Raw genomic sequence first — 17,189 nt, forward strand, 5'->3', positions numbered from 1 at the left:
CCGGCCCGCGGGTGGCACCGGGGGCCGCGGCGGCTCCGCGGCTCGGCGCTCACCCACCCTTTTCCCGAAGAGAATCCAGTGTAACAAATATAGACCCTGATTGTTTACAAACGAGGTCTTATGTCATGCCGGACGGAGCTGGTTTCTCATCTGACAGATCCGCTGGAGGTTTCTCTGAACCGCCCGTGAGGGACTGGTTTTCCTTTATCTCTGTAAGACTTAACTTTGTTTTGGGAAGGGGGGGGAGGGAGAGGGTGGCGGGTGGGTTAGTACGAGTTGATTACATGGTGGCTATTGTAAAATGTGTTTGTGGTTGTGTTTCTGTGAATGTTGAAGCTCGTTTTCTGTCTCTATTGTGGCTTTTAAGTATACAAAGAGTTCTTCAGTTGTTAGTTGATGGAAAATACCGAAATAAACCTCTCTCTCTCTTTTTTTTTTTTTTTTTTTTTTTTTCTTCGTGTGCAAATTTGTATATTTAGCTGCCAGGAGGCTTTCTAGGAACAACGCAAGTGTAAGGTAGCTTGTTTTAATTGGGTGAATGGGTGGGGAAGAGAAGACACATCGATTTCTGTTGTATATGTTAACGAATCAGTGCAAATCTGATTTCATAAGCTACTAACTTGTGTATCCTTAGCATTAGTTTTTGAGACCATTTTTATCTGATATGAACAGAGATTGCCCTGGGAGGAAGTGATGGGAAGATCTGCGTTTTTTCAGTTTTTTGTTTTTTTTTTTTTTTTAACAATTTTTTCCCCCAAGTGTTCCTGTTTTATTTTGTTTGTTTCTTCTTTTCATGATCCAGAGATAAGAAACAAGTAGCTGCACCTCGGTGCACCGAAATTTACACCAATTCAATTCCTTATAAAAGGGAAAAAAAAATCTTTCACTCGACCAGAAACCAGTGTGTCAGACAATTTCTCAGAAAGTTTGTTTTAATGCCTAAACTTTCTCTTTTGAAGCTTTCCATCATTTAGTAGCTCCTCTGGGGCTTCAGAACTTAGGGGGCTTCAAAATTTAATCATCATGTTGCCAGAGAGAGAGAAACTTAACTAAACTTCACCCTGTGTCAAAATATCTATACTCCTTCCTCAAAACTAAATTAAGAAAAAAGCTGTTGCAGATATTCTGAGCTGGAAAAAAAAAAATGGCGGCAGGATCATTTCTTTAAATCCGAATTTATTAAAAAAAAAAAAAAAAAGAAAGAAAGAAAGAAAAAAAGAATATGAAAAAAATAATAAAAAAGATGATTAGGTGTGTTTAAGTACCTAATTATTTCAGTTTTATTTGATTCTTCTCAAGGGTGAACGAACTTCTAGATCTGCTTCTTGCTAGGTTTATATATTCCTCATTTTTGGAACTGAGCTTGCAGTTCACTAAATACACATTACTATATTTTTGAGAAGTGTACCCATGATTTAATTGATGTTTGCAACCCATCGGACACTAGAATTTAGAAACGCTTTTCACTTTCTTTAGAGTTGTGGTAAAGAGCAGATATTTTTAAAACAACAACATAAGGTTCTTTTAAAATAGAATTTAAAATATTAGTTCGTTTTATTAGGAAATATACTTAAAAAATGTCGGAAAAACTGTCTTCTGTAGCATCAGCCTGGATGTATTTTCTACAGATGTTTAATGCTCCAGAATAAAAATCGATTTTAGAACAACAGTACCTATATGTCATTGTGTTATACTGCTTCGTCTAAAATTTCATAAATATTTTCATTGCGTTTTTCTGCGTTCTTTAGTGTCTCGTTAAATGTATTATAAGAATCAATTTTTGCTTAGGTTAAAAATATGTCCAGAGACAAATGGAAATAATTCCTTTCCAGTGTAGCAAGTGCTTACTCGGTCTTTTGCAGATTTGGTGCGTTTCTAAATCTTTTTTCTTTCTTTCTTTCCTTCTTTCTTTTTTTATTTATTTATATATATATTTTTTTTTTTTTTAAAGTCAGAGATCGTTAATCTCTTATTGCATTCACCGTTGTTTTTTTGTTTGTTTGTTTGGTTTTTTTTGAGAACTTTTGCATTCTTGCATCAGCAAGATCTACTTCTGGGGACCAGAAGTAGAAGTGCACAGTGGGTAGGCTTTATATTACTTTCTCTCTGCTTTATACTTCTACTTCCCTATGAAAACTTTGCTAAAGAAAAAATAGAAAACCAAAACAAACAGTGAGAAACCCCACCCTGCCTTCCCTGCTTGGCATCACCTCGGATTTGACACGCGGTTCCTTTTTTCAAGGACTCTTTTAGCGGTTACTGTAATTTCGTCTCTAAATTCTTTTGATAATTTGTTGCTTGAGAATAAATACAAACTCTTGGAAAGTGTTTCCATCTATATATTAAAAACAACGACAAACAAACAAATAAACAAAACCTAATACATCAACAAATATACAAACAACAACTGAGACCTGCTCAACCCTACAGGAAGCAGGTACTGAGAAACATAACCAAGAACCTTTTTTTCCACTAATTTTTAACATAATGGGCGCTCTAAAGGGCAATATTTCACTTCTTTAAAAAATCCTTTCTTTGAGGAAGCTCTGAAAAGAAAACAAAAGAAGAAAAAAGATACTTGGAGCTTATTGAGGGAAGAGAGAGAAAAGGAAGTAACTTGTCATAAAAAAAGGAAAATTCAGTGCAGTGTGCTGCAATAAAAGAATATGACCGCTATAAAACTTTATAGGGTATAAATTTCTGAAGGTTAAGGAACTAAACGGCTGTAAAGCAAACAGTGCAAGAAAACTTTCAGGAACTCCTAAATTACTACAACGACTTGGGAATGTGGGGAAACCCAACGTGTAAAAGCTCTTGTTTCTGCTTCAGTCACACACAAAGTTCACCTCCTTTTTATTTTCCCTATGGGAGGGGGTAGGTTAAAAAATAAGAGGGGGGGGGGATAAAATGTGGGGAGGGACTTTTGCTAATTTATTCTTCTCTTGCAGTTTCTGTGAAAATCCAGCACTCTGGATTATACCCTTTGTTCTTTTGCTGTTGTTGTTCAGTTTTATTATTATTATTATTATTTTCCTTTAAAGCAATTCCAGGCTGCCAGAATGCTGAGCCGTGTGTACAATAACACCACCACCACACAGATGCACCCCCCACACTCACACACTAAGTTCTGGCGAGACGTCTGGGCTTGGGAAGCTCTTTATCGGTTTACAGCTCTGGCCTTCCCCCTCCAGAGCAGAATGATCAATTGTTTAGTCTCGGAATTTGAAACAATAGAGGTTTTCAAAAGCAACCCCATTTTGTCTCTTTTATTGCTAGTAGAGTGACTGGATGGTGAAGCTTTCGCATCGCAGAGAGCGCTTTCAGCGCTGAGCGGTGCAGAGGAAAAGGCAGCTCTCCTCTTTCTCACTCCCTTCGCTCCTCACCGCCCTTCGCGGTCGCGGTGCCCCGGCCCTCGCGGGCCCCTCTCCGCAGGCCCGGAGGGGGAAGCGCCGCGGGGCTGCGGTGCCGCCAGGGGCCGCGCGGTGGCGCCATTGCTCCACGAGAGACGCGCGGCTCCCGCGCGCCGCCGCGGGGCTCCGCGAAACACCTTGATTGGATTAGCGGCAGCGGCCGGGCTGTTCGCTACGGGCATGAATAATCCCGAGGCATAAAATATAGGGTTAATTATAGCTATTTTTCCGATTTTATAGGTTACATCTATTTTTTTTCTCCGCGAGGGTAAATTATGTGAGGCTAAAAGAAAAGGGGGGGGGGGGGTTAATCTCGTGGCTCTGTGCTGGGATGCAATGAGAGGTGGGACACGCATCTATTGTAAATGTTCGTTAAAAGGGAGAAAAAAAGTCATTTTGTTTTCTGAGAGTTTGGATGGAGGTGGGAGGACAGCTTTATTATCTCTAACCAAAGATTTACGTTTGAAGTGCTGGAAAAGAGAGTGGCTCAAAGATTTCGGGGAGAAAGAAGCACATACAAAATCAGGATATTTTTCCTTGGCTATTTAACTTGGCCGTTAGGATGGTTTGCGCTTTCTCAGCTCTTTATTTTATTTTATATATTTTAGCTTTCTTAGCCATCGCCTAAAAATGGGATATACCTTTTAGAATTTGAGCTTTTTTTATATACTTCCTCCTCCTTTTGGTAGAACTGCCGCTGTTTCTTGTCTTCATTAATAGGCTTCAAAACACTACCATATAGTAAATTAACCTAAATTGCTGTGATCTTACCATGTTTTGTTACGCGTATAAATACTCCAAAGATGCTGTACCAGAAAAAAAAAAAAAAAAAAAAAAAAAAAAAAAGTAAAATTTTAACTCTATTAGTTCACTTTTTTGTGGGACATCTTTTTCTTCATAATTACAAGACAGTAATTATTCAGACATTGCAATCCTTATATTCAACTACAACTAGCACAGAAAGAAAAGGTGGCAAATATTTCAACATAGTTTTTCATTCAAATTATTATAACAATGCATTTTCTGAATACAAGCTCCTCCGAAGATACACAAGAAAATATGCCCATTTCCCGATATGCAGTATTCTGGTGAATAATGTAACAAATTAAAACTATGCACACAACAGAATAGGAATCATTGCCCAAGCGATTTGATATGTTGTTTAATGAGTCAAAGTTTAAACATCTCAAGACTCTATTTAAATCCTCTAAAATGAAATACAAATGTAAACAGATACAGATGAATAAATAAATAAATAAATAAGAGAAATACTGCCCTTGTGCATTCATTAAAATGCAGAGCAGTGAAAAGTTAAGGTTTACCTAGCAAAAGGTTTGGGGTTCCTTCCTTTCCTCTCACACACTTTTTTTCTTTCTTTCTTTCTTTCTTTCTTTCTTTCTTTCTTTCTTTCTTTCTTTCTTTCTTTCTTGTCAATTCTCAATAAATCTTTTCTCCACTGGGTATTTATAAATTCTCTCTCTCTCTCACACACACACACACACGTGCACATAGATGCACACTTGTTTTTTCTTATAATAGAAACATTTTCCTTTCCTCGGGAATCTGAGTACAGTATATGAATGATTTAAGATCAGCTATTGATTTCTGGTGCATTGATGAGTTACCATCACTTCATGACCATAAAATTCTACCGCACTTGATAAAATGTGAACTTCCAAGAGCAACTTCCCTCAAGCCTTCCCAAGCTCCATATATGAATGGGAACGGCTGCTATTTTTTATTTTATAAACTTCAATAGATGTGAGTACGCCTGTAAACACCCATAGAAGAACATAAATTATTTTCTAAAAATCCTTTAGTCAATTCAATGTTTTGCTTTCTTGAAAATTCTAGCATCGAGCATCCCCACACCACACTGTTTATTTCTATTTACTTATGTGCACCATTTCTAGGTTTTTATGTTCAATGATGAAACCAAAATCTGCTCAATCGACAATAAAAGTGTTGAGAAAAATAAAATGTTAACTTGTCTTTTAGGGGGGGAAAGCCTTAATTATACCACTGCAAGTACTTCAACCACAATAATTACTTGAAAAGGCTCTTAGACTCGGCTGAAATTATCCCTACACAAAATAAACGAAACGTATTTACTTGAATTATTTCTCTAAGGGTGGTTTTAAAGTTTTATTCCGTTATTATCTTTGTTTTCTTTCTTTCTTTCTTTCTTTCTTTCTTTCTTTCTTTCTTTCTTTCTTTCTTTCTTTCTTTCTTTCTTTCTGTCTTTCTTTCTGTCTTTCTTTCTGTCTTTCTGTCTTTCTGTCTTTTTGTCTACCTTAATTCCTTGCTTATTCCCACTGCCAATGCAAGTACTTTTTACTAAAGCCAAACAAAGCGAGGACTTTTACTCTTTTTCTTGTGGACAGTTGAAAATTGTCCTTCAGCTCAAGGCAGGCAGGAGTAAAAACGTGCTTTATTCACCTTTCTGTGTCAATACTGCGCAGATGGATGCAATGGATTTCAGCAGAAATCTACCTAGGGAAAAGGGAAAATAAAAAGAAATGTTTAGAAGAGTGTCTTTAACTTCTACTGGAGGTTGAAGGATTGGAAAATAGAGATGGCAATGCGAGGGGCTTGGAGAGGCGTCGTGGGTGTTAGGCACGCTGGGACAGCATTTAAGTTGGGAGGGTTTGGTGTCGTTATTAGCTGAAATACGTCTCTGTAATATTTGCTGACTGCGATAAATGAATTTCAAAATCTACCCCCTGTGTGTTTAGACTGTGGAAATTTGCAGCGTTGGCATCTTAGGGGTAAGTTTACTTCGTTCTTAACAAATGTCAATAAAATAGAAAGCCTCTCTCTTATTTCACTTATCCCATCCCCCTTTTCTCCCTAGTTTTCATAAGTATCATGAAAAAAAAAAAAAAAAAAAGTTATTGAGGACGGGGTGAGGTAGGGAAGCAGCCATCAGTTACTGACCATAAAGGTTCTGTTCTGGATGTGATAAGCGAAACAATACTTTTAGTTTGTAATCATCCCCAAACACATCTTGAACAACTCCTCTGTGTGAGCTGGGCACCGGGGAGGAGGCTGGGAGGGGGCTAGGAGAGAGATTCAAAAAGTCAATGTTATATATGAAAAACTATAATCGTTTTAATTCAATATTGACACCTCAACATCTCGCTGTAATGCGGACGGGTCCAATCGAAACCTCTGTTTTATAGCAGTAGAGGAAAGAACTCGTAAAATCCTAACGGCTTTTATGTAGTGCGGTATAAACAACAACAACATCCCCGGCTTTATGGCATTTTATAGTTTGTTAAACAGTTTACAGCCTTTTTTGGGGCTATTACAAATGCAATTCCCTTCATGTGATAGTTAAACCTTTATCAATAATAAGGAAATTGATCATTAAAATGTTAAATATGACTACCTCGTTTGTTTTAAAATATGTTTAGGGTAAGAAGCTGTATGATTTGATAACTTGTATTAAAATACCAATTACATTTATAGGACCTTTTAAAACTGGTAGCAATTAAATCGTGTTCTTTTACAGTTTTCCAAAGCGACCCTGACATTTAAAAAGGCTAAAACTGCCTCGTTAAAATTTTGAAATTAACGACTGAGAGCGCCTCTCTTTAATTTTCCAGCACTCCCCAAAAAATCAATCTTTTGGGTGGTCTAGGTATGTGATTTGTTGTGAGGCGAGAGATATCTCATTAATGTAGGTAGTTAAACATATTTAATCCGTATATTCACCCCACCTCCTTCTCCCTCTCTCTCTCGCTCCCTCTCCCTCTCTCTCGCTCCCTCTCTCTCTCTCTCTCTCTCTCCCCCCCTCGCTTGCTTTTCCTTCTTTATTCTCTCACACTCTTCCTTTCACAATCATGCAGTGCAGAGTCCGTGTGGAGTAAGGAGAAGCCAATAGGATGAGGTTTTGGTAATAGATGCAAATGATCATGAAAAGACACTGCAAAATATGAAACAACTCATTTGCGCTGAAGTAAATCACTGAAAACTGTTTATGAACTGGCATCTCTTCTTGGAAATGTAAAGCGAGAACTCTTTAAGTGGCGATTTTTTTTTTTTTTTAGGGGTGGGGGGGAGGAAAGAATTCAATATCATGCAGGCTTAGAGTTTTGATTATATCCTCCTTTTATATTCCTGGAAAACACAAACTGTCGTTGCTTAGCATCTTAGCTCTTTCTTTTTTTGCTGATAGATTCCCGTGGTCAGGTTTGGTTGGCTACTTCTTTTTTTTTTTTTTTTTTTTTTTTTTTCCTCCTCCGAACAAATATTATTATTTAAATTAAGATGAGCTCTTATTTTGTCAACTCACTCTTCTCCAAATACAAAACCGGGGACTCCTTGCGTCCCAATTACTATGACTGTGGGTTCGCTCAGGATCTTGGGGGCAGACCCACGGTGGTGTACGGACCCAGCACGGGGGGCACCTTCCAGCATCCGACCCAAATCCAGGAGTTTTACCACGGAGCATCCTCACTCTCCAGCTCCCCTTACCAACAGAATCCCTGCGCCGTGGCGTGCCATGGGGACCCCAGCAACTTCTATGGCTACGACCCCTTGCAAAGGCAGAGCCTCTTCAGCGCCCAGGAGTCGGACTTGGTGCAGTACACGGACTGCAAGCTTGCTGCCAGCGGCCTTGGAGAGGAGGCGGAGAGCTCGGAGCAGAGCCCTTCTCCGACCCAGCTTTTCCCCTGGATGCGACCGCAAGGTGAGGCGAGATGGAAAGGACAGCGAAGGAGCGTTTCCAGAGCCCATAAAGTATCCCTCTCTCTTTCTTTCTTTATTTCTTTCTTTCTCTCTCTCTCTTTTCTTTCTCTCTCTCTGTCTGTCTGTCTGCCCCTCTTTCTTTCTGTCCTTTTTCATTCTCTCTTTCTTTCGCTCCCTTTTTCTTCCCCAGTGACTGTATTTTACTGCTTTATGAGGGTAAACTTTTGCACTTGTAAATTGCTTTATAGTTTAATTACCCTGAAGGAGACCTTTTCTTTTGGGGGCTCAGCGAGCCGGGCTTTCAGTGGAAGGAAGCATCCTTAAAGTTTATGGCACTTTTACAGCCTTAAAAAGACTCTCATTTTCTGTTTTGCGTTTGATTGGGGATTTTGGTCGTGCTGCTTGCTCTCCCTGGGCTGCAGCTCTTTTTTTGTGGGGGCAGCCTCCTGGATCCCAGGGAGCCGGAGTATGTTGTGTTGTTCGGGTAATAATAAGTGTACAAGTGAAGGCTTTAGCTGGGCTGCTTGGAGTGGGCTTGTGTGTGACCCTCCCCCTCCTCCGCCACTATCACCCTTTTCCTTTATAACCATCTTCCCTTTTATAATATAATACAACAGTCTTTCCTTCTCCGTTTGCTTCCTGCCTTTGCTTCTGCGAGTCCTTTCTTCCTCCCCCTCCCATGTGTATGTGTGAGGGGGGAGTGAGTGTGTGTGTGTGTGTGTGTCTGCGAGTCTGTGTCTCTGTGTGTCTGTGTGTGTGTATACGCCTATTCCCGAGCCTGGTTTATGTATCTTTCAACCTCCTTCTCTTCTTCCCCTTTCCATCCAACCTTTGCAATTCCCCAGCAGCCGCTGGACGGAGGAGGGGGAGGCAAACCTACAGCCGCTACCAGACGCTGGAACTGGAGAAGGAATTTCTATTTAATCCCTACCTGACCCGCAAACGGAGGATCGAGGTCTCGCATGCCCTGGGATTGACAGAAAGGCAGGTCAAAATCTGGTTCCAGAACAGGAGGATGAAATGGAAAAAGGAAAACAACAAAGACAAGTTTCCCAGCAGCAAATGTGAGCAGGAAGAACTGGAAAAACAGAAAATGGAAAGAGCCCAGGAGGTGGACGAGGAAGGGGAAGCACAGAAGGTGGACAAGAAATAAAAGGATTTTTAAGGACTGAAAGGCAAGCGCTGCTGGGGTGGAAGAGCCCCTAAGCCCCACATTAATGGTAGTTAATGTAAGGGAGGGGTGGGAAACAACAATGCATAGAAAAGAGAAAGAAAAAAAAAAAAAAAAAAAACATTTTATTGCTGTAAAACAATATAGCTGTAAGCACCACTTTCCTGATTATCCTTTGAAACAATGAACAGTATGCAAAAGTGGTCTGGAGGTCTCTCCTGCCTTTTGCCAGTTATTAACTAGTGGTAGTGTAACGCAATAGCTTATGTAAAACATGACTGTGAATTTTTTTCTCTCTCTCTCTCTGTCTTTCTGTCTCTCTCTTCTTTCTTGGGGGGTGGGTTGGTTAACATAGCTTTCAATGCTATAGAAGTTATGTGGAATTACATTTGTGCACTTTTTTAAAAATTTCCACTTTTTTTGTTGTGGTTTATCTGTATGTACTGGAGGTAGCGATTGACACAAACATCCCAACAACATGAAACTGCCTATTTATGCTACAGTTATCTCTCTCTTTCTCTCTTTACTTTCCTTACTTCTGTTCTTTTGTTCCTTTCATTTTGTTTTGTTTTGTTTTGTTTTCGATTTTTGAATGTCTCTTAAAAAAAAAAAAAAAAAGGAGAAAAAAAAAGCATAAAAAAGCGTTTTCCTCTCCTTTAGTTAGCATGCGCACAGTGAAGCAAGTTGTAAAGTGATCTTTAGGTTAACTGTGAAAAAGAATGTATACTGTATACGTGAATTACTTTATTGGGGGAACTAATGATATATTTTGTTGTTCTTTCATCACTTTGTTCTATTGTCTAAACCTGGAAGCAGCGGAAGAAAGTTACAATAAAGTTTACAAGCGAGAATTCCGTGACATCATTCTTTTACCCTGCTCCATTTCCTCCAGGACCACTTTGATAGAAAGGAAATAAAAGTCATTGTGTCGGAGCTGCAGCCTTCGCCATCAAAGACTTCTTCGCCTGTAGAGATGCTGGCAGGCTGGATCGCTGCTAGGACAGGCAGAGGCAGTGGCTGGGGCCGGAGAGCTGTATGGGAACCGTGGAGAAGGGGCGGGGGGGTGAGGGGGGCAACTGCGATGGCTTCTTCTGTTGTTGTTTCTAACTGTTCATGTGTGGTGACAGGTTGGGAAGCTGTGTGGAAATCCTTCCTGAAGGTAATGTGTGTTTTTCTTTCTTTCTTTCTTTCTTTCTTTCTTTCTTTCTTTCTTTCTTTCTTTCTTTCTTTCTTTCTTTCTTTCTTTCTTTCTTTCTTTCTTTCTTTCTTTCTTTCTTTCTTTCTTTCTTTCTTTCTTTCTTTCTTTCTTTCTTTCTCTCGTTCTTTCTCCCTCTTTCTTTCTCTCTCTCTCTTTTCCTTCCTTCCTTCCTTCCTTCCTTCCTTCCTTCCTTCCTTCCTTCCTTCCTTCCTTCCTTCCTTCCTTCCTTCCTTCCTTCCTTCCTTCCTTCCTTCCTTCCTTCCTTCCTTCCTTCCTTCCTTCCTTCCTTCCTTCCTTCCTTCCTTCCTTCCTTCCTTCTCTTTCTCTCTCCTTCTTTTTCTCTCTTTTTTTCTCTCTTTCTTTCTCCCTCTTTCTTTCTCTCCTCTCTCTCTTTCTCTCTCTCTCTTCCCCCCCTCCCCCCTCCCCTTCTTTCCCTTTCCCCTTCTTTCCCTCTCCCCTTCTCTACATCTCTCCGTCTCTCCTCACCCTACTTTCTCTGTAAGATAGAGCCCAGGTCTGAGTCACTGTCCTTTCTTCCAACTGGTCTGTCTGCAAAATCGCCAGTCGTGCGGCTGAGCTGCTCTCTGCCCCGTCGTCTAGTGAATTCTCCTGCCATGGCAAGAGAGAGAATATGGTATATGGGGATGCACACACATCCCCTTGCAACTTAACCTTGGGAAAAGAGAAACAATACAAATCCTAGATGCACATCCACCATTGTCTGAGCTGCTTTTCGTGCCAGTAAGACTTTATTTCTTTCTTACCACCCCCCAAAAAGAAAAAGAAAAAATTAAGGCAAGTCACATTTTGGAAGGTCTCTCTGCTTCTCCAGCAGAAAGCAAATCAGCCAGCTGGTAACGCTTTACTTATAATTGTAATTGAGTCCTGCAGAACCGCTGACACGCTGAACAAGGGATCTGTACAGTCTTTATTTTTTGCAACAAGAAAAGCAAATGCCAGCTCAATACGAAACTCAAAGCCCGTGGCATTGGAATAAATTAGATATAGAACTGAAAGGCATTTGGAAAAAGAATCCTGAATCTATTAGGTATCAATCAGACATTTGTCCTTTGGGGGGTGGTCGCAGAGGGGGAGAGGGTCAAGGGGGGAGGAGAGGAAATTATGTACTGTCTTGTGAAAAAGTACCTCGGAGCCAGGGAAATGGTGCGAAGGAGGGAATTTTAGACGGGATCAATAAAAGGATAAATAGAGCTCCACTCCTTTTCCTCCAGCAGAGAGAGACCGAGAGGGAGATGCTGGTTTATCAGCAACGTGCTTTTACACCCCCCTTGCCTTTCTCTTTCTCCCTCGGTCTCAGCTGAAAACTGATTACAGGTTGCTTATCGACTCCAGCACAATTTCACCCCTTCCAGCATAGATCTTGGAGGGTTTTATATCGCATCAATTATTTATCATATTTTATAAATCCAGCAGCACTACAATTTTTTGCCCCTGAGGAGGGAGCGGGCGGCGATTGGCGCCGCCGGAGCCACGTGCCCGCGCGTCACATGGGCCGGGAGGAAAAAGGGCTCCTTTTTGGTGTAAATCTGGACTCTAATTCCGTAATATATCACGGTACCTCGTAAAACCGACACTAAAACGTCCCGACCTACAAATCACCCGGCCAAATTATGAGTTCATTGTATTATGCGAATGCTTTATTTTCTAAATATCAAGCCGCAAGTTCGGTTTTCCCATCCGGAGTCTTTCCCGAGCAAACTTCTTGCGCTTTCGCCTCCAACACCCAGCGAGCGGGGTATGGGGCCGGATCCACTCCTCCCTTCGCTGCCTCCATGCCCGGGCTCTACTCCAGTGGCAGCGCCGTGCACCCCCAGACCCCCACCATGTACTCCTCCGGCTACGGCCTGGAGCCCAGCTCCTTCAACATGCACTGTTCCCCCTTTGAGCAAAACCTCTCCATGATGTGCCCGGGAGATGTCTCCAAGCAGAATTGCAACAAAACGGACCAGAGGGACTCAGATTTGCAAAGCGACAGTAACTTCCGCATCTACCCCTGGATGAGGAGCACAGGTAAGCCCAAGCCTCCTTAAAGAGAGGAGCTCGGGGAGGTGGGGGGAGTGTAAATTATTTTATGGCGTGCGCAGGGGGTGGCGGAGGGGGAGGGGAGGGGGGAATTGTCCCCAACTCCTTTCATGACGTTTCATCGAAAACGAATCTCCGTCTTCAAAAGGGAGAGAGAGAGAGAGAATCCCCCGCAATAAAGCCATCCTTTTAGCTTTAAATATTTATAAGTGTTGCTTGGGCTGTGTATGTGCCATCCAAAAGGCAGTTTGTCTTAGAGGGGACAGACAGAGCTGCAGAAATAATGGCCATCCCCTTCTTCTCCTATATTTACAGGATGAAGATTGTGCTACCCCCACGTAGATATAGATATAGATTCTGAAATGAACTACTTATGGGAGGTACCCACAAGCTTGTTTTGTTAGGTTTCAAAACCTTCATTTGCCAGCCCCTCACCGCAATGTCCCAGATGCTGCAATTAAGCCTAGCATGTTACCATCAGAAACAGCAACACATCATTCCTTGTTCAGTAAAAACCCTTCTCTCAAAACCCTGACATTCCAGCCGGGATCTGGATGGATGGATGGATGGATGGATGGATGGATGGATGGATGGATGGATGGATATAAGGACTGTGAGAGGGAGACCACGTTTATCCGTGTGACCGCCAGAAAAACCCAAGCCAGGCAGGCAGCCCGCGGAAGCGTGCGGTGTGCTCTGCGCCCTGGGAAAGTCTCTTAGGAGGCGGTGGGACTTGTCCTGGGGTGCTCAGCGTGGAATTGTGGCTTCCCGGGCAGCTGCCGCGGCGCTGGCAGCGCAGCCCCGCGGGAGGCCGCGTAGAGGTCCGCGAGGAGAGGAAAGGGGGCGCCCCGCAGCGGGACGCGCTGCCGCCCGCCTCTCCCTCAGTGACCCACTCCACGCCGGGCCGCCGCGCTGCCTACGTTCACGAGAGTGCTCCATCTCCGTGTATTAGTGTCAATTAACATTTAATAAACATCCCGTTCCCTCGCACGGGAGCGCCCCGGCTCTACCCGGGTCCATGGAAGGAGAGCCTGAGACCGGGCTTCTCCGGGGCTCCGGACCCCAGCCGGGGCACGCCGGCCGGCGGTGGCTGTACTCGTGTGAGACTGGGAAGAGGGGAGGAAGGCGCTGCTGTCCTGTCTGGGAGACGAGAATGCGTGAGCTCATTTCTACAGACCCCCGGCTTCGCCGGAGCCAAATTGCAACTTGAGAGCATCCCTGAGACCAAACCTCACGCTGCAGCCAAATATTCGGAATGTGTCTTGTTAGTAAATTTCGGGAGCGACCGGACTGTGGGCCAGAATCCCTGCAAAGTAAAGGAAAAAGAAAACAACAGAGCAGCCAATGCACCGCAGCTTATAAAGGCAGGAGATATCATCACAGCTATTTGGTGGTCTGTTCTTTCCAGTACCTGTTCTACAGTTTGTTCACTTTTATAGTTGATTTATCAAAGGCCAAATATTTCTGGTCGTAAACACTTCGTCTCTGCTTTTATCTGACCTTAGATTTAAGAAGACCTCCGTCTCTGCCCCCCCTCCCCCCCTTTCCCCCCTTTGCATGTGACGCTGCGAGGAACAGCACTAGAGAGATCTTAGAAGCAGAGAAAACGTACGAGCGTCCCTGCACTACAAACCCTGGATGCTCTGGGATGTGTTCTGCGTAAAACTAAAGAAACCCGACCTCGGTCCCTCGGTCGTAAAAGCGGGTTCTCGTCCGCCGCCCGACATCCCCACCTCCCACCCACCCCCCGCCTGATGCCCACTGTGCGATCGCGCTTGTGGAATTTCATCAGCGAGCAGAGATAGAGTTGTCATCCCTATTCAGCAGCAGTTTATGGCTCTTCCTCTTCAGAGGATTTTACAACCCACATTCCACGACCTGCAGATTTTTGCTTTACAGCTAGCATGGCTATTTTACTTTTTTCTCCTTTTAATGACTAGGTCTTTTCTTCTTTTAAAAAGAAAAAGGAAAAAAAAAAAAAAAAAAAGGAGTCTAGTGGAATGTGTGGAGGAGAGGCCGAGAGCTGCTGTTTGCTAACCCGAGTTCTTTGGGAAATAATAATATATTATACTGAAGATATACACTTACATGGAAAATATAGCCAAGATCACAAACACCATATTGTATAATTATTTCCAGTTGGACTCAGGAAATGTCGGTTTGGAACGGGGTGTGTGTGGAATTAAGGGTCGGGCCCTTTTCCGAGCCCTGCTCACGGACAACACAATAGTAGTGGCGAGTCTGGCATAGGTGTTGAAGCGCTTCTCATGTACGCACACACCCACAGGAATAGCCCGGGGGTAGCAGCCCCCATGTCAGCCCCTGCCTGCCCAGCCCCAGTGAAGCAGAAGTAACTGCTGTGCCCAAAACATTCATTGAAATAATTAAGACCATAAGACACCTTCCACGCAAGCACCCTGATGACAGCTTTAAGAGAGGACAAATAGTTGGATCTGGGTAGGTATCAGATGCCTCTCACACTCTTGCTCGATGTTTCTGTGTGTATTTATTCCCCAACCATCCTAACTTTCTGGCATCTAAAACTGAAGTAGGAACTCTGAGTTTGACTGGTGCTACGAGGGCAGGAAACTTTCTGAAGTTTGCTGTTCGTTCACGCACTAGCTAGGAGCCACACGCAGGCACAGGCTTATCAGAGATGCATGCAAAAAACCACTGCATGCATTTCCTAGAGTAAAGAAAATGAAACGTGCAGTGGTTTCAAAGCTATGAACAGGAAGAGTGGGAAAAGCTTCTAGAATGGGGAGCAGATTTTGCAAATGAAAAAGGAAGATAGTCTCATGTTGCACAGTTCATCCGAGGATTTTGTGCTCCTGTGGAACTCAAGTGGATGGTGCTTGCTAGGCTGCACCACAAGACAAAAGCAAGATGGCAAAACCTAACAGCAGCATCAAAATAACACTCCCTCCCTCACCAAAAAAAAAAAAAAAAAAAAAAAAAAAAAAAAAACCAAAAAAAAAAAACAAAAAAAAAAACACCACTAATACGAATCTAATTTTACTTCCCAGGCACTGACAGAAAACGCGGCCGCCAAACCTACACCAGGTATCAGACCCTGGAGCTGGAGAAAGAATTCCACTACAACCGCTACTTGACGAGGAGGAGACGCATCGAGATCGCCCATGCCCTGTGTCTCACAGAGAGACAGATCAAAATATGGTTCCAGAACAGGCGCATGAAGTGGAAAAAAGAAAATAAAACTGCCTGTTCTGGCTCCGGCAGCCAGGAAAAGCCAGACGTGGAGGACGACGAGGAAGAATGAAAGGGCAAAATGTGGATCCAGGAAACGTGAAAACCCACACGCGAACAGAAAAGGGGAAAAACACACAGAAGAAAAGACTATATATTAAAATACATAAATGATAAGTGCATAAATAATTAAAAACATAGGAATGATGCATTGTGTTTCCTGACACTGAAAGAAAATACTACCTATATTCAAGTCTTTTTTTGGGGGTGGGGGGAGATAAGACAATAGAATAAATATCTACCTATTAAATGTGGCTTTAGAGTCAGAATAGACACATTTTTCTATGTGAGTCTTCCGATAGTACAAGTAATTTGTAAATCTCCGTTTGTATTTCGCTGTGTACTTTTTGGTATGAAGTAATGTGGTCGTGTTTAGCACCTTTAATTTAGAAAATGTGACCTGAAAATCTGAATGCAAATTATACTTAGCGTATATAGAATCGTGTACATAATATGAATGATTATCACCCCCTTTCCCTGTAACCTCTGTGGTTCTTTTCACGTTGCTATGCTGTTTTGTCTGTGTATATTTTTACTGGGACTTCTTCCCTGTTCAAGTCTCTAGGAAAAAAAAAATAATGAATTAATATTGTGCTACGTAAAATGTATATCGAAGTAGCAATTTATTTAATGGCAACGTGTTGCTTTTTGCTTTTCCCTCGTCTGTGATTACTATTCTTCGAAATAAAATTAATTCTCCAATATTCTAGAATCACGTTGGGTTCAGTCCCCTTTTCATATTAAAACAATACACAGGCTTTTGGATTTACTGTTTTCCCCAAGGAAAATATGTGTAGTAAAATATCTTTTTTATATTAAAACATGCCATGACCTGTAATCTTAATCTTCTCTTTCTTTTTTAGCAAGATCATTGCTAAAATCTATTTCAATAGATTTCAAATATCAATATAATACTTTTTTTTCAACAGTTTTGGCAAAAATATAAAAACATAACTATTAATCCGGGCTCTGGAAATGCGGGCTGGTCATTTCTCTCTCTCTGGGATTGTGCTGTGGCTATTACTGAAGTAGGTAAAAGTACAAAGAAGGAATGCAAAGAGGCCAGAAGCAGCCCAAACAGTCTTTCCGCCCTTTGTTTTAATCCTCTTCTGACCCCCCCCCCCTTTTTTTTTTTTTTTTAAGAGAGAGATTCTCCCTCCGCTTTTCAATTACCTTACTGCGGATTAGAACTATTTCATTAGTAACAAATAATGTTTAACATCAAAGCGCGCATAAAATAAATTAAAGCAATTAAACGCAGGAAAATCACCAATGCAAAACAAAAGTGAGTAACTTTAAGCACTTGCGCAGGGACCAACCTTCGCTGCCCTTTCCCCACCCGTGCCTGTTTGTTTATTTACATTTCCAGGGTGCGCAGTAAAGACGCGGATTCCTCCAGCGGAGGCTC

At 42.1% G+C, this 17,189-nt stretch overlaps 2 protein-coding genes and 1 long non-coding RNA gene across 6 annotated transcripts in view; 2 read left to right on the forward strand and 1 right to left on the reverse strand.

Annotated features, from left to right (window-relative positions):
• The first annotated feature begins 79 nt into the window (after window positions 1–79).
• On the forward strand, window positions 80–10,124 carry HOXB8 (homeobox B8). Of its 3 annotated transcripts, XM_038168559.2 has the most exons (3): window positions 80–212; window positions 7,896–8,103; window positions 8,948–10,124. In XM_038168559.2, the coding sequence occupies exons 1-3, from the start codon at window positions 126–128 to the stop codon at window positions 9,253–9,255; spliced, it is 603 nt and encodes a 200-aa protein (XP_038024487.1). In that variant the 5' UTR covers window positions 80–125; the 3' UTR covers window positions 9,256–10,124. The 3 variants fall into 3 exon arrangements, with proteins under 3 accessions (XP_038024487.1, XP_005026212.1, XP_005026213.1); XM_005026155.6 differs by lacking the exon at window positions 80–212 and having other exon boundaries at window positions 6,920–8,103; XM_005026156.6 differs by lacking the exon at window positions 80–212 and having other exon boundaries at window positions 6,929–8,103; window positions 8,951–10,124.
• A 247-nt stretch (window positions 10,125–10,371) lies between these two features.
• Window positions 10,372–16,493, forward strand: HOXB7 (homeobox B7). 2 transcript variants are annotated; one of them, XM_072028974.1, is made up of 3 exons: window positions 10,372–10,432; window positions 12,149–12,502; window positions 15,541–16,493. In XM_072028974.1, the coding sequence occupies exons 1-3, from the start codon at window positions 10,387–10,389 to the stop codon at window positions 15,792–15,794; spliced, it is 654 nt and encodes a 217-aa protein (XP_071885075.1). In that variant the 5' UTR covers window positions 10,372–10,386; the 3' UTR covers window positions 15,795–16,493. The 2 variants fall into 2 exon arrangements, with proteins under 2 accessions (XP_071885075.1, XP_071885074.1); XM_072028973.1 differs by lacking the exon at window positions 10,372–10,432 and having other exon boundaries at window positions 11,846–12,502.
• LOC106019157 (uncharacterized) overlaps window positions 12,704–17,189 on the reverse strand; it is a 28,533-nt gene continuing 24,047 nt past the window's right edge. Inside the window, exon 5 of the long non-coding RNA XR_011805212.1 lies at window positions 12,704–13,820. This is a non-coding gene — a long non-coding RNA (uncharacterized lncRNA). The remainder of the gene's footprint in view (window positions 13,821–17,189) is intronic.

Source organism: Anas platyrhynchos, chromosome 28, assembly GCF_047663525.1.
Source record: "Anas platyrhynchos isolate ZD024472 breed Pekin duck chromosome 28, IASCAAS_PekinDuck_T2T, whole genome shotgun sequence".
In the NCBI taxonomy this organism is placed as follows: domain Eukaryota; kingdom Metazoa; phylum Chordata; class Aves; order Anseriformes; family Anatidae; genus Anas; species Anas platyrhynchos.

Excerpts from the sequence above, each read along its gene's own strand:
- HOXB8 (XM_005026155.6), top strand. The coding sequence starts at position 7,683 with ATGAGCTCTTATTTTGTCAACTCACTCTTCTCCAAATACAAAACCGGG. Across the intron at positions 8,104-8,947 it reads CCCCTGGATGCGACCGCAAG|CAGCCGCTGGACGGAGGAGG; the intron begins GTGAGGCGAGAT and ends GCAATTCCCCAG.
- HOXB7 (XM_072028974.1), top strand. The coding sequence starts at position 10,387 with ATGTGTGGTGACAGGTTGGGAAGCTGTGTGGAAATCCTTCCTGAAG. Across the intron at positions 10,433-12,148 it reads TGTGGAAATCCTTCCTGAAG|CCGCAAGTTCGGTTTTCCCA; the intron begins GTAATGTGTGTT and ends CTAAATATCAAG. Across the intron at positions 12,503-15,540 it reads CCCCTGGATGAGGAGCACAG|GCACTGACAGAAAACGCGGC; the intron begins GTAAGCCCAAGC and ends TTTACTTCCCAG.